The sequence below is a fragment of the Heptranchias perlo genome, chromosome 34 (genome assembly GCF_035084215.1).
Source record: "Heptranchias perlo isolate sHepPer1 chromosome 34, sHepPer1.hap1, whole genome shotgun sequence".
NCBI lineage: Eukaryota > Metazoa > Chordata > Chondrichthyes > Hexanchiformes > Hexanchidae > Heptranchias > Heptranchias perlo.
The window spans coordinates 23,539,724-23,555,487 of record NC_090358.1 but is presented as its reverse complement, the minus strand read 5'-3'; the positions used below and the strand labels follow the sequence as shown (position 1 = coordinate 23,555,487).

Here is a 15,764-nt window from a genome sequence, read left to right as displayed (position 1 = left end):
TTGCACCAAGGTCTCTAGTGCATCAGCAGAGAACCTTGGCGCATGCACTCTCGCAGGCCTGGTACCAACTCAGATCGGCAGTCTCCCATCTTCCACCCTCCATAAACTTGATCTCATCCAAAACTCTGCTGCCCATGTCCTAACTCGCACCAAGTCCCATTCACCCATCACCCATGATCGCTGACCTCTGTTGGCTCCCGGTCCGGCAACGCCTTGAATTTAACATTTTCGTTCTTGTGTTAAAATCCCTCCATTGTCTCGTCCCTCCCTATCTCTGTAACCTCCTCCAGCCCACAACCCTCCGAGATCTCTGCACTCCTCCAATTCTGGCCTTTTGTGCATCCCCGATTTCCTTTGCTCCACCATTGGTGGCTGTGCCTTCAGCTGCCTAGGCCCTAAGCTCTGGAATTCCCTCTCTAAACCTCTCCACCTCTCTACCTTTCGTTCTTCCTTTAAGACGCTCCTTAAAACCAACTCTTTGACCAAGCTTTTGGTCACCTGTCCTAAAATCTCCTTACGTGGGTTGGTGTCAAATTTTGTTTGATAACCCTCATGTGAAGCGTCTTGGGACGTTTTACTATGTTAAAGGTGCTATATAAATGCAAGTTGTAGTCTGTTTGCTCCTTCAGTTGGGGAATGAATTGTGTTGCAGGGGTTGGGAAAAATATCTTTAAAAAAGGCTAATAATTATCCCCCCAAAGTAAATAAATTGTTTGAGAAGGTAAGTATTTAAATGTGAGAATCAGGTATTTACATTTTCTTGGCATGATTTAAGACAGCAGGTGGCACTCTATGTTTTACAGTAAGCTTCCTTGGGTCAGAGTATTGTAACATTACTGTGGTATTTATTATGATACAGTGACTACACAAAATCATTGCAGTACAGAAAGAGCCCATCAATCTAGTGTTGGTGTTTTTCTCCATGTGAGCCACCTCATCTAATCCCAAGCTCTTAATCATTCCCATAAGCCTTTACTGTTCCTTGTTTTCAAATTACTATCTAATTCCCTTTTATACAATTTATGGACTCTGTTTCAGCCACAGTTTGTGTCAGATAATCCAAACACTAAACACTACGTGTAAAAAGATTTTTTTCTAAGATCCCCATCAATTCTTTTTGTGATTATCTTAAATTTGCTTCCTCTCGTTACCATCTCATCGATCAGTGGAAAGAATCCATCACTATTTACCTTGTCGTAAACCTTCATAATCTTGAAGGCCTCTATTAGGTCATTCCATAGCCATCTCTTTTCAAGTGTCTCTTCATAAATGAAACCCACATTTTACAAACAAGGCTGTGGTGTAATCTAGTCAAGGAACTTCAAATATTTTCTCTTGTATACAACATATGAAATAGATTTGCTGTGTTTAACCACCATTGCACCCAACTGATGAAATTTTTTGTACCCAATACCATTTGCTGTAAATCTTATACAGGAGCGTCTTAACTTACCCGTTCCATTTCTACAAAGTCTTCATCTAGTTTTGTGCCTTCAGCTCCACCCATTTTTTCACTAACAAACTGCAAAATAAAAATGTTAAAAATGGTGTAAAGAAGCCAAATGTATACAAATGCATCATACATGAAAATGCAAATAAAATTAACAGGTAAACATACATCTACAACACTTCTAATAAAAAAAACTGCTACCAATTTATGGTACTCGGACTCTCTCGGAGTAGCATGTAGATATATTGCATGTGACCATGTGGATACTGGAGGAGAAACCATGCGAATGAGTAAGAATGAAGGACATGATGAAAGATGTGGCTAGGTGGGGCAACCTTTGAGAAAGGAGAGGAGCTGCCATCAATGAGTCTGGTCTCTGTCATAAGAAACATAAGAAATAGGAGCAGGAATAGGCCATATGGCCCCTGGAGCCTGCTCCGCCATTCATTAAGATCAAGGCTGATCTTTGACCTCAACTCCACTTTCGCGCCTAATCCCCATATCCCTTGATTCCCTTGGAGTCCAAAAATCTATCGACCTCAGCCTTGAATATACTCAACGACTAAGCATCCACGGCCCTCCGGGGTAGAGAATTCCAAAGATTCATGACTCTCTGAGTGAAGAAATTCCTCCTCATCTCAGTCCTAAATGTCCAAACCCTTATCCTGAGACTATGTCCCCAAGTTCTAGACTCTCCAACCAGGGGAATCATCCTCTCAGCATCCACCCTGTCAAGCCCTCTTTGAATCTTATATGTTTCAATGAGATCACCTCTCATTCTTCCAAACTCCAGAGAGTATAGGCCCATTCTACTCAATTTTTCCTTATAGGACACCCTTTCATCCTAGGAATCAATCTAATGAACCTTCATTGCACTGCCTCTAAGGCAAGTATATGCTTCCTTAGGTAAGGTGATCAAAACTGTACGCAGTACTTCAGGTGTGATCTCACCAAAGCCCTGTACAATTGTAGCAAAACTTCTTTACTCTTGCACTCCAACTCCCTTTCAATAAAGGCCAACATGCCATTTGCCTTCCTAATTGCTTGCTGTACCTACATGTTAACTTTCTGTGTTTCGTGTACAAGGACACCAAAATCCCCCTGAACACCAACATTTAATAGTTTCTCACCATTTAAAAAATTCAGTTTTTTAATTTTTCTTACCAAAGTGAATAACCTCACATTTCCCCACATTATACTCCATCTGCCACCTTCTTGCCCACTCACTTAACCTGTTGATATCCTTTTGCAGACTTTTTGCGTCCTCCTCACAGCTTACTTTCCCACCTAGCTTTGTATCATCAGCAAACTTGGATACGTTATACTCGGTCCCTTCATCTAAGTCATTGATATAGATTGTAAATAGCTGAGCCCAAGCACCGATCCCTGCGGCACCCCATAGTTACAACCTGCCAACCTACTCTCTGCTTTCTGTCCGTTTAGTCTGTTTATTTCTACTCTCTGCTTTCTGTCTGTTAACCAATCCTCAATCAATGCTTTTATATTACCCCCAAAGATTAAGCCCTAATCTTGTGTAATAACCTCTTATGTGGCACCTTATCGAATGCCTTTTGAAAATCCAAATATACTACATCCACTGGTTCCCCTTTATCTACCCTGCTAGTTACACCTTCAAAAAAACTCTAATAGATTTGTCAAACATGATTTCCCTTTCCTAAAACCATGTTAACTCTGCCTAATCATATTGTGATTTTCTAAGTGCCTTGTTACTACATCCTTAATAATAGATTCTAGCATTTTCCCTACTACTGATGTCAGACTAACTGGTCTACAGTTCCCTGTTTTCTCTCTTCCTCCTTTCTTGAACAGCAGGGTTACATTTGTTACCTTCCAATCTATAGGGACCGTTCTAGAATCTAGGGAATTCTGGAAGATCAAAGCCAATGCATCCACTATCTCTGCAGCCACCTCTTTTAAAACTTTAGGATGTAGGCCATCAGGTCCAGGGAATTTGTTGGCTTTTAGTTCCATTAATTTTTCTAAAACTTTTTCTTTACTAATCTTAATTACTTTAAGTTATTCCCTCTCATTAGACCCTTGGTTCCCCATTATTTCCGATATGTTCTTTGTGTCTTCTACTGTGAAGACAGATATAAAATATTTGTTTAACGTCTCTGCCATTTCCTTATTCCCCATTATAATTTCTCCTGTCTCTGCCTCTAAGGGACCCACGTTTACTTTCGCTACTCTCTTCCTTTTTTTATATACTTGTAGAAGCTTTCACAATCTGTTTTTATATTTCTTGCCAGTTTACTCTCATATTCAATTTTCTCCCTCTTTATCCACTTCTAAAACCCTCCCAATCCTCAGGCTTACTACTCTTTCTGGCAACATTGTAAGCCTCTTCTTCTAATCTAATACTATCCTTAACTTCTCTAGTTAGCCACAGTTGGATCACTATTCCTGTGGGAGTTTTTATTCCTCAAGGGTATGTATATTCGTTGGGAATTATGTATTATTTCTTTAAATGTTTGCCATTGCTTATCTACCGTAATATCTTTTAATCTAATTCCCAATCTACCTTAGCCAACTCGCCCCTCATACCTACATAATTGCCCTTGTTTAAATTTAAGACCCTAATTTCGGACTTAACTACACCACTCTCAAACCCAATATGAAATTCTATCATATTATGATCACTCTTCCCCAGAGGATCCTTTATTATAAGATTACTAATTAATCCTGTCTCATTACACAATACTAGATCTAAAATAGCCTGTTCCCTAGTTGGCTCCTCTACATATTGTTCTAGAAGATTGTCTCGGATGCATTCCATGAACTCGTCCTTCCGAACAACTTTTGCCAATTTGGTTTGCCCAGTCTATATGATGATTAAAGTCCCCCATGATTATTGCATTACCCTTGTTGCATGCTCCTCTAATTTCCTGATTTACACTCTGTCCAACACTATAACTATTGTTAGGGGGCCTATAAACTACTCCCACCAGTGTTTTCTGTCCCTTGTTATTTCTTAGCTCTACCCATACTGATTCTACATCCTGATTTTCTGAGCTAAGATCCTTTCTCATTACTGTGCTTATCTCAGCCTTCATTATCAGGGCTATCCACTCCCCTCCTTTTCCATTTTGCCTACCTTTTCTAAAAGTCAAGCACTCTGGAATATTTAGTTCCCAACCTTGGTAACCCCTGTCAGGCTTGTGATGTCAATGCACCCCTCAAGGATGAAATCATGGGTGGGGGATATCTTGTTTGTGAGGGTGGATCGAGCAGATTTTCCAATCCAATGAAGAGGAAGCAGGAATTCACTGTTAGGTTGAGAGAAGGCTAGATTTAGGACACATGGGGCAAGGAGAATGGAATGGTAAGGAAGTTGTAAGGCAGAATGGGCAAATGAAGGGAGTTTGAGCAGCTTAAATTACTGCTCCTGGCATGTGCTACTGCACGTGAGATGGAGAATGCCCAGGTTGGAGCAGAGGGAGTTTATGGGCCTAAGGGTGATGAGCCTGGGGTAGTGGCAGGACAGGAGTTCAGTGATGGAGTAGTGGCAGATGGAGAGGGTGATTGGCACAAGCTGTGTAGCATGAAGGTGCATGTGAGGTAACAGCCAGAAGAGAAAATGGTAAGAGAGCAAGTAGGGGAACAGGTAAGGTCGATAGAGGAACAGGGGAGTTCAAGTTGGAGTCAGCACCAAAATCAGAACTCTATATATTTATAGAATTACGTATGACCGCTGAGTTGCTAGTCCAGTACCTTAGACACCAAGCTACTGTACCAAGCGTCTGCAAGCACAGCCCCAGCTTTTACATACATGTCAACAACACTTTCAACTCCAACTCTGCTGCTGTATTAACCTGCTTGACCAATATCAAGCCATTGATGAGCTGACACTTCCTTCAGCCTAATGTCTGGAAAATCAATGCCTTCCTTTTCAGTTCTCACCAGCATCCTCTGGCTTCAACCCCAGTAACCTCCCTGCCAGTCCACTCAAGCTGAACCAAAAGATTAGTAACCTCAACGTTCTGCTTAGCCCTAAGCGGACTTTCCCACCTGATATTAGATCAGCTGCCAAGGCTGCATTCTTCCACCTCCAGAGAATTGCCCACTTGTACCATGCATTACTCTATCTCCTGATGAAACCCTAGTCCATGCTTCCATCACCTCTAATATAGAATTCTCTAATGCTCTGCTCACCAGCCTCCCTTTCTGCACCTTCACAAACACCAGTTAATCCAAAATTGTGTAGCCTGGGTCCTGTCTCATACAAAGTCCTATTCACCAAACACCACTGTCCTTTTTAATCTCCACTGTCGCCCAGTGCATTCACTTCAATATCCTCATCTTCATCTTCAAATCCTTTTATAGTCACGCTGTCCCTCTCTGAGCAATCTCTAGCCATATATCCAGACCCTTCGTTCCGCCAGACTACTGCTTCCTCACTCTCTTCACTCCACCGTTGATGGCCGTGCCTTCAACGAATACATCTCCGCTCTCTGGAATGCCTAAATCACTTTGTCTTGCTACCTATTTCCCTTCCTTAAAAAGCCTCGTACAAACACACTTCCCGTCTCTTATTCAGCGTCCTTTCCCTCTTGTAATGTGGTCTCAGATGCTCTTCTATATAAGTGGCACTATAAAAGTTGTTGCTGTTTATCTTCTGCTTTGTCCTCATTGAGTATAACTGCATTTTTCAGCCAACACTTGTACACTATTTATATTTACCAGTTTAGTCAAAGAAGTTTCAACTTTGCACTACTCAAACTGTTTAATGTAATGTCAGTACAAGATTATCTGGTGCACATAAGGCCACTTCTGGTGCAATGTCAGGCTTGATAAGTTGCCAGAATGCTCCACTGGGAATTTTTAAAGTTGATATTTAATTCTAACAGAGAGCTGACGATCCAGTCAGCTCTTTCCTAAGGTTAAAATCTAACCATCATTTGGAAGATGGTGAGCACAGAACTGTTGTCCCTGGACAAAGAGAGATACAGAAATTGACAGTGTAACCTGGGGCTGCCAATCCTGTGTTGCACTCTGAAGGTATCTAAAGTAAAAATGACCAACTAAAACCCAAACAAAACATACTGCTGATTCTTTCCCCCCCAAAATAACAAAATACAGTCACTACTTCTGTTTAACACTGTGGCTCAGTCAAATTAAAGTTTAAGTAAATATGCTAATTCTAACAGGAATCAAATTAATGATTGAGACACAAGTTGTGTATAGGAGTCTTGGCGCTACATTAAATCCACATGTGGATAGAAACTGATTATTTTTTTCAGCTGAGTACCCATTAGAATACTTGGGAGTCTCCAAGTTACTGATAAATCCACACAGGTAGAGTTCCTGTTTGCCTGATATGGAGGGCTCACTCTCTTCTCATATGAACACACCCTTCTTACTTAAGTATAGATAACTTAGGAACAGATTGGTAACTGCCAAGATTTAAGAGCCCCAATTGTAAGTAATGATAGTTCTAATTTTAAACCAGCTAAATCTGCAATTTAGCAACAATTAGCACTGCAAAGTTTCCAGCTAGGGCCATCCTACCCATTTGGGATATTGGCTTGCAAGGTTATTTGCAGGAGAGTGGAAAACATCTTGGCCAAAATGACAGGTCAACCTCCTCCAGGTCCTTTTAATGAGCCAAGCTGGCTGGTCAGTCATCAACAGTGCCCTGGACTATTGCAGACCTGCCTGTGTCAGATTACTTTTGTGTGCCATACAGGTAGGGGTTGACTTGGTTCCAACCTTCCATCATGACGTGTCATATCAGAGCTACTTTCCCCCAAAGAGGTCCCATTTAGCTCTCCCCAGGGAAGAGGTTCTTCATGGATTTGGCCCCTCATTAGAAGGATAGCAGATGCCAAGAACTCCTGAGAAGCACTATGGTGAGCAGAACATACAATCAAATGTGCAAGTGCATTGTCACCATCTTCCTGATTGCAGAATGACACACACCTATCAGTTGGAGGTGCAGAGCTTTAGCAGCAATTGCTTGCCTCTCTGAAACCTAATTATGGTAGGCACTGAGTCTGGATATAAGATTGCATTTCTCGTACCCAATTACAGGTAATGCAGCTGTCATTCCAAGACGCAGGATTGTCTCCTCAGCTGCAAGACAGCCTTTAGAGTGGTGGAAGATCCAAACTAGGACAGCTTGGATATGCCAACCACCCTAATGTTCTAGACACCCAAGTCCAGTGCTTCTATTTCTAGGTTACTTGACACAAGCTGCTTAATCCAGTCCTCAGGCTTTGGCAAAGAGACGTGTATACTGAGAAGATACCAGCAGGTCAGAAATCTCCTTCTCTGAACCGTTTCCCCTTTGTGCCACAAATCTACCTCACAGCTTGGTCTTAGACTTTGTACATGTCCACGGTGAGTTTTTCAGTTGCAGGCCTAGGAGTTCTCAACTAGGAAGGAGAGTTGTTTGGATGCATCTTACATACCATCAGCTCAATTTGCATTGGTACTTCGCTGTCAATGAAGAAAGATGTGAAAGACCGAAGAGCTTTTCCTCCCTTCTTAGTGAAGTCTGAATGATTGTGTCTAATCTAAAGTTGGCATCCACCAGAACCCCCATGTACTAATCTGCTTCAACAATTGGGGACAGACACCCCTTGTATATTCCAACTATACCTTTGAGATCTCAACTTGACTCGTACAAAGCCATGATAGCACATTATTCCCACTGGCTCGTCCATTGTTCAAGTTAGCAAGTAAAGCACACTGATCGCCACCAATGGCACAATATCATCTGTAGAAAGGAGCGCCATTGTTCTTTCAGAAATACCCGCAACAGATACTCCGATGCAATCCAATACATGTCACCGATGAAGACATCCATTAGGACGGGTGACAGTAGAACAAATTTAATATATTCCCCTCGGGAGAGGAGTGAGGCATCACAATTAGCCCAAGAGCAGCACTTGATTCAGACAAACTAATAATCAGAGCTCCTCGCATTATTTTATAACTGCAGCATTCCTACGATGTACAGTTGCCCAGGACTGCACAGATGCTGACACCAGTCCAATGCTCATTATCTGGTGAGATCACACTACAAAACATCAACATCTTCCCTTTCAACCGTAAATTAAAGGATTGAATGTCAGGGTATTTGGTTTCATTTTTATTATGGAACGGCAATTACTTAATATTTGGAATTCTCCCTGTTGGGCTGATTTGGAATTCTCCCTGTTGGGCTGATATTTAGGTACACACACCCACACTCTAAACTGGTTTGGTTTACGCTGTGTCCACAATGAAGAATGCCATTATGTTGAGTACAGATTTCAGCCAGGCCCAAAACTGCACTTTGATGGATCATGTAAGAAAGGTTCGTGCATCAAGAGCTTCAGCACTTTCATCTGATTTGAATGGAGTAGGTTTAGGCACCTCCTATATCCTACAAGAAAGAAATGTTCTTTATTTCATCTGCATTGGGAAAATATACAATTACAGTTATTTAAACCTGCATACTACAGGAAGTTACTATGGATTAATATCATTGTCATTATTTTCAATTATTTTTCTCTCACTCTCTTTAGAAGGGAAATCCAACACCATCACATTGCCGGTGGTGAGCTGCCCCTTGAAGGGAGTGCAGATCGGAGAATCGACACTGTGGTGTTGCACACTTATTTTGAACTTGCTCCCTTTGAGTGAGGCTCCCTGCTGAGAGCTGAATCACTGAATTTATTTTCAGATGGCTTGAGTCCAGGCCAATTTGTTAATCACTTCTTGGAGGCGACTGAAAACAAAAATGGCCCCGATATCTACGGGGAGGTGGGGAGGGAACGGGGAGGCCAGAAGTGGCCAAAGAGCGCGGTGAGGTCGGGGACGCAGTGGTCCTGCCATATTTGATGGCAGGACCTCTATCATTTTTTATTCCGTTTCCCTGGCAGCCGGCCAAAATGACAGGCTGGCCGAGGTGGCGAGGCTACAGATCGGGGCTTGGGGGAGGAAGGGGAGGTCGGCGATCGTGGTAGGGGCTAGAGAGAAGCTGCGATTGGCAGTAGGGAGACTGAAGACTTCCTAGAGGGGGCGGGGGGTGCACTCCTGCTCCATTTCACTGCCGGGTTTCCCGAGCCCTGGAAAACCTGCGCGGCAGCTGTTAAATTTAAATCAGGCTCCCAACGCCACTTCATGACGGTACACTCACACGCCTCGCTACCCGCCGCCCTAAAAATGGCGGCAGGCACGTATGCGTTGGGTTGGGGTCACGTTTCACGTTTTTTAGGGTTTAAATACCCCCCCCACCTCCTCCCGCCCGTCGTGGAGGGTTTAATATAGAGGCCAATGCTTCCTTTCCTGTAGAAAATGTGTTTGATAAGTCCCAGTTATGGGCTTGCTGTGCGAAGAACTATATATTAAGCTTTGCCCTCTCAATCCACGTCATTATAATCATGTGGTACATTACCAACAAATTGAGCTCTTTGCTGCCAGAGTGAAGATTTATCCAGTACGGTAAGTTTTACGAAGAGGCTTATAGGGATGAGAAACTACTTGTCTGATTCTTCAAACAGGGTAAAGGCAAAACACAGCGTTTGTGCAGGAAAGGACGAAACTTTTCTTTACCGTACTGAAATGATCAATGAAAAATGTTATTATTTCTGTTATCGGTTACGGTTCATTCTTCTGTGTGAGCTCTGGATTCCTGGGGCAATTTTAAAGATTTTTTTCCCTCAAAGACTTATGGAATTTTTTTTTATAAGGAGAATTGATTTCATGTACATTAGAGAGAAAGAAATAAGGAAAAGCAGGATTTCCAACTTCAACATTCCAGTGAAGGCAGCCAGTTAAGCGGGGAGTATTTGTTTATTTTTTTTATTATTCGTTCATGGGATGTGGGCGTCGCTGGCGAGGCCGGCATTTATTGCCAATCCCTAATATCTGGGACAGCAGATAGCAGAGTAAATAGTACAAGGTGTTTGCCATGGGTTTCCTCAGTATTGCTCAGTGCTTGTAGGATATCATCCTACTGGTCATTTTTAGTCACGTGACTGAAATGACAAATATTAATCTTACTGTAAAATCAAACTGAAGCAGAAGCAGGTATGGAAATGGGAGTTAAAAGATGTTCTGGGGCAGCTTATGGGGATATAGCAAAGTAAACTTTACAAGCATTTCTTGGGCAATTACATTTTTATAATTTATTGCCGTTGATACAGAGGTGCACATGATAGGAATGCATTAAAGAGAATTGTGCAGACCAGCATCGAGCAAGCTGACTGCCGCCTCCCAATTCCCTTGTGCGCCGCTCTGTATAGGAGCATTAAATTGTAAAATTGACTCCAAAGCGCAGCCCAGACGGTGAGGTCTCAAATACGCTGCTTGTTTTAAATGGGTACATTTCCTCTTTCTTTTTTATTGAAGGTGAATCATTGAAATATCTGAAACTCTTCAAGCAAACGTATGGGGGAGCTGTCAAGATACACTGAATCTAATTGAAAGGACTGGGCAGGTTATTGAGAAATCAGAAATGAAGACGGTATCAGGACAATAATATATCAGTAAGGAAATAGAAAAGCAAGCTATGGTGGAAATACCATGTTGTCAGAAATCTCTCACAACTCCTTGGATAGAGACAAAGGACTTTGGATAGTTTTAAAAAAACACAAACAAAAATCATTACCAAAGAGAAATGCAACATAAAATTGGCAAGGAAGTAACTAGAATCAGGCCAATGAAACCATCCTGACAATGTATCACCACAACTAAGGTGCTATGAAGAATTCTAGGGGCCATGTCAATAAACTGAATACAAGTCAAAAGGACGTAATACTGGATTTGTGCAATGCTTCAGTTAGGCCATATTGTGTTCAGTTTTAGTCTCTATACGTACACTGGTTGTTCTAGATAGAGTGCAGCAAAGGTGGATTCAGATTTATGAGCTATGAATACAGATTAAAGGAGAATAGATTATTCATGTCAAGTGATATAGGAGGTGAGAACAGAATACAAGTATTTAAATTGAGGGCAAAAAATCTGGTGAAATGAAAGTAAATTATGTGTGTGCATGTATACCATTAAATATTGTACAACAGCAACATTTGGAGAAAAAGGACAGAGTAGGAAATTAATATAGGCGTAATCTTCTGTCAGATGGTAGAAGGTACATCTGTTCTGAAAAGAAATCATCCCATCTCCAACCTAAAATACTATATTTTTCAGCTTTAATTCTGAGTTTGTAGATATGAAATGTGGAAATTGAGGGTTTTACAACGGATGGGCAAATGCTGTGTATGGAGGTCCTTATTGATTCCAACAGTAATTTGCTTTGATCAGATGCAGCTACAAATTAAATATACTGCGTGCTATGCTTATTAAAAAGATTGAAAATATTAGAAATGGGATTGCTGAAAATTGCATAAAGGCCAAATTGAAATAAAGGGACTGGAATGCGTGCAACTACTTTTTTGTAAGATGTATTCAGAACTTAAAGGGTTGAAATCTGTGGTTCTGATGGTGTAAGCAGATTGGTGATTTTTCTTCTGACTATTCTAGGTTAAACCCTCATCATTTGGGTTGTGGGATCCCATAAAACCCTCCTGCTATATCGGACTAACCACCCTACCGGCTGGATATAAACATGGTTGTGGCCATGGAAGGAGCATTCACATTGCGGCCTGTCAGACTGTTAATCAGCGCCCGAATCTTTCCACTACTTCACACTATTCTCTCCAAGGGAAGAGTATGAAGATATGAAAACAACACTGCACTGGTTTATTGCAACCATAGTCTTATTCTCAAGTGGATCTTTTGTGTATAGAACAAGACTGATGCTTACTCTAATTTGACAGTCTGATATCCCAGAAGTACAGACTGGCAATATGAACAAAAGAAATGCCATGGTCATACAATATGCTCTGTGAGATTAGAGTACACTGATGTGAGAATTTAAAGTGAAATATCATTACTGCCAATTATTGCCAAATCTATGATTTAATATAAACCGTAATATATTATTTTTATGATTCATTCCGGTGAAATGGTCTGTTCTGTAAACATGTCACTCACTACTTTTTGCTACCCATTATATAAAACCCAGAAAATTGGATTACGTGAGGAGAATGTAAACAGCAGCAGCTTTAGGACTTGAATATGGAACAGCGGGGACTCTGTCACGTGACCAGGTTGCTCATCTACGTGGCCATTTTCAAAATCAATTGCTGTACAGATTGTCTTCATCTACAGTGGCCATCTAACAATCTTACTGGGAATATGAACAGTTGAGGCTTGAACCTATATTAAGAGTCACGTGAAGTAAATGATAAAGATGATGATTGAAAATTTCACTGATTTACTAATATATTTTGAAACAACTGAAGGGTTTAACTTTCTCAGCTCAACACATTGCTTTGTGCATTACTTTAATGCCATTAAGCAATTTAAAATAAAGAGGTGCTAGAGGAAATGACATCCCAATCGATTATTGTGGACAACTTATTCAGATGAATATTATTGTCCTGCTTATCTCTACTTAAACCTTTGACTCTTGGCAGGGTCCTGGAAATGACCACCTCCCTGGACTGGCCAGTTTGGTTTTCAGCTCATTCATTATGATGGTGAAACTAACACTGCTGTTATGGTAACAAGACTACTCAAAATGTCACAAGTAGGTTTTGTAATATTTACTTTCTACTACTAAATACCTAAAATACAATTTTGATCAAAAATGAAAAATTTCTAACACCTTCTGCTCAGCTTCCCAACCTTCCCTATTCTCTGCCTTCTGTTTTTTTTTTATTTTACTTTTTTCTACCAAATTCAATTCTGTCTATTTTACTATAATTTTGCCCTTTAAAACCCACGTCTCCTTGTTCACATTGTCCATTTTGCTGGTGAGAACAGCTACTGGTTTACACTGGCTAAAAACTGCCTGCAAAAGGTCCATTGCTTCAGTCAATCAAAAACTCAAGCACTGAAGATCATTCTGTTTGTATGATAGATGTGACTAGGCTAATCTCTGATGCACAAAAACATGTCAACATAGCAATGACTGCCAATGGACAAGTAAACCATCATTGGCCCACAGACGATTGTCCCTTGGCCAAAACTAAGTTTCAACATTGCTTTAGCAATTTATTAGGTCAGAATTTGATATTCTGCATACAAGAACAGAGCTCCTCCAACTCTTGTTATGCTCACTGGTTATGATTTGTAGAATGTTGCCAGCCTAACTACGTCTCTTCAGTATACTAGAGGATAGAAGTAGACCATCTTGATCCAATGTCAACTTTGTGATGGCTGATGTGGGAAATGGAGACATCTCACTGTTGAACTAGCAGGTATTTATGCACCAAGCATTTATCTACATCTGGCATTTAGTTACCTGTGAGAATTTGACAGTGACACCGGGCATCCTAAATGGATAACAGTGTTTCTTTCCTCAGCAACTATATCCCTCAACTTGATGAACACAAAGAAAAAGTACTTTTGTTTGAATCCTGTAAATGGTAGAGCATGTTACATTTTGAGATGAATCAAAAAAACCTGATTGTTTTGAAAGACAGAAATTTGCACTAACAGAATGTTTGAAAGAAGTATGCAAATGAAGTATTAAGTTGATACATTACACTGGCATTACAAATTAAATGCTTTGATCTTCCAAGTGTTTTGTGAGCTTTGACATCCACCAGGGGATGGTAAGTTGAAATGAGCTTCAGATTAAACTTGTTTAGGTCTGGTTTAAGATCTAATTCATCTAAAATTATAGATAAAGCACGACTGTTGGAATAAAACATTTTAAGTAGTTGAAGTGACTATTTCAAGATCAAGGGATAAATTTCATCCATTTTAACATTATGGACTGGATTTTCTGTCCATTGACCATGAGTGGTGGAAAACATACCCATTATGTCTTCAAAGCGTTAGACATTTTGGATACTACGACAGAGGTTATTAGCCATTGAACATAAGAAACCTTAGAAAGCATTCCAGTGGAATCCTGCATCTTGCTGTTAAGGAGAAGAACTCATGCTAAATGGCCCTGAAATAATCTTATCTTGGAAAGAAGTAAGCTCAGAAAAGTTTGACATCAAGCATCTCTGAAAGAAAAGTCCAGTATTTTTTCTTTATTAATGAGAAACCTTAGCTTCCTAAATAAATTCAGTGCTTGTTGAACTGTGGTCTTTGCCAAATCCTAAGAGTTGCACAAGACTCCGTTATCAAGCAAATGTAGGGTGCAGTAGCTGTAAGGAAGGCCTTTACTACTGAGAAACACTCTGTCAATGATCTTGTTGCTGAAGTTAACTCAACATCAACAACCTTGTCTCCTGATTAGTGAATAAGTAATTTTGGTACTAATGCTTATTTCAAAAGTATATATCCTTGAGGTCCAGAGCTGCCTCCCAAATGTAAGAGATTGCTTGCATCTTGAACTTTTCTTGGGTCAGTTTCAATGAATGGGTCAATGTCCTTGTTACAATTTGGGCTACTTCCCAATATTGTTTATTTGTGTTCTCTGCAGAAGTCAGCGTCCTTGCTGCCTATGAACTGAAACTTATGCACAAAATATCTGGGACAGCATGATGCAGTGCAATCAATGAACCTTTAGATTGCTGCAGTAGGTACCAGACATACTGTAGGAAACCCAATATATATACCAGACCTATCTGCGTCAACGATAAAACACCATGCTGACAGTCTGGCTCAACTCAAACTACAAATTGTAACTAAAATTATACAGAAGAATAAAGCAGCAGATGAGAAACCAATATGTTACTTAACTTTCATTGGTATATGCAAGTTTCATTGAGTCTGAGGAACAGCAGTCCTATGATAATTTTTTAGGTAAGTACTAATCTTTGCATTCTGGGTTCGGTTTAAACCTGGAAGTATAGTTGATCTGTGTGAACCGGGAGATCTGAAGTGAAGAACTAGTAAAAGTTTGTTATATATATTCCCAGTTTTAAGCAGCTTCTAGCTACAGAACTGTCAATCAAAATGAGAACAAAGGCACAATGATAACTAACATACCATGTTAAAGAACTTCACACCCAGTGACTACAATGTACAGGAATGGCTAATGCTGAAATAATGTGCCCTGTAATATAAACACAGTATCTCCTTATCTGATCAATTACCAGAGCAAACAATCTGACCTGCTTTGATGCAGGAAGCCTGATCTCATTCCTGGATGGTCTTAAGTGAAAGCTTTCAAGTTAACACCAGCCAGTTCAGAAATGTCACCGATTTTCTATATATATGATTAAAGGAAAAATATACGAGACCATGGCCTTGTAATCTGAAATCGGATGGACCTACTCAGTCACAGCACCCAAGAGACCAAATTATTCAAAAAAAATGCAAAAACCACTTGTTTTCC

At 40.5% G+C, this 15,764-nt stretch overlaps 1 protein-coding gene across 4 annotated transcripts in view; it reads right to left on the bottom strand.

Moving 5' to 3' along the window:
* sh3gl3a (SH3-domain GRB2-like 3a) overlaps nucleotides 1-15,764 on the bottom strand; it is a 124,584-nt gene that overhangs the window by 15,737 nt on the left and 93,083 nt on the right. For all 4 annotated transcript variants that reach the window (XM_067971604.1, XM_067971606.1, XM_067971605.1 and 1 more), the window contains exon 2: nucleotides 1,454-1,522. In XM_067971604.1, coding sequence (XP_067827705.1) covers nucleotides 1,454-1,522 — 69 coding nt within the window. The remainder of the gene's footprint in view (nucleotides 1-1,453; nucleotides 1,523-15,764) is intronic.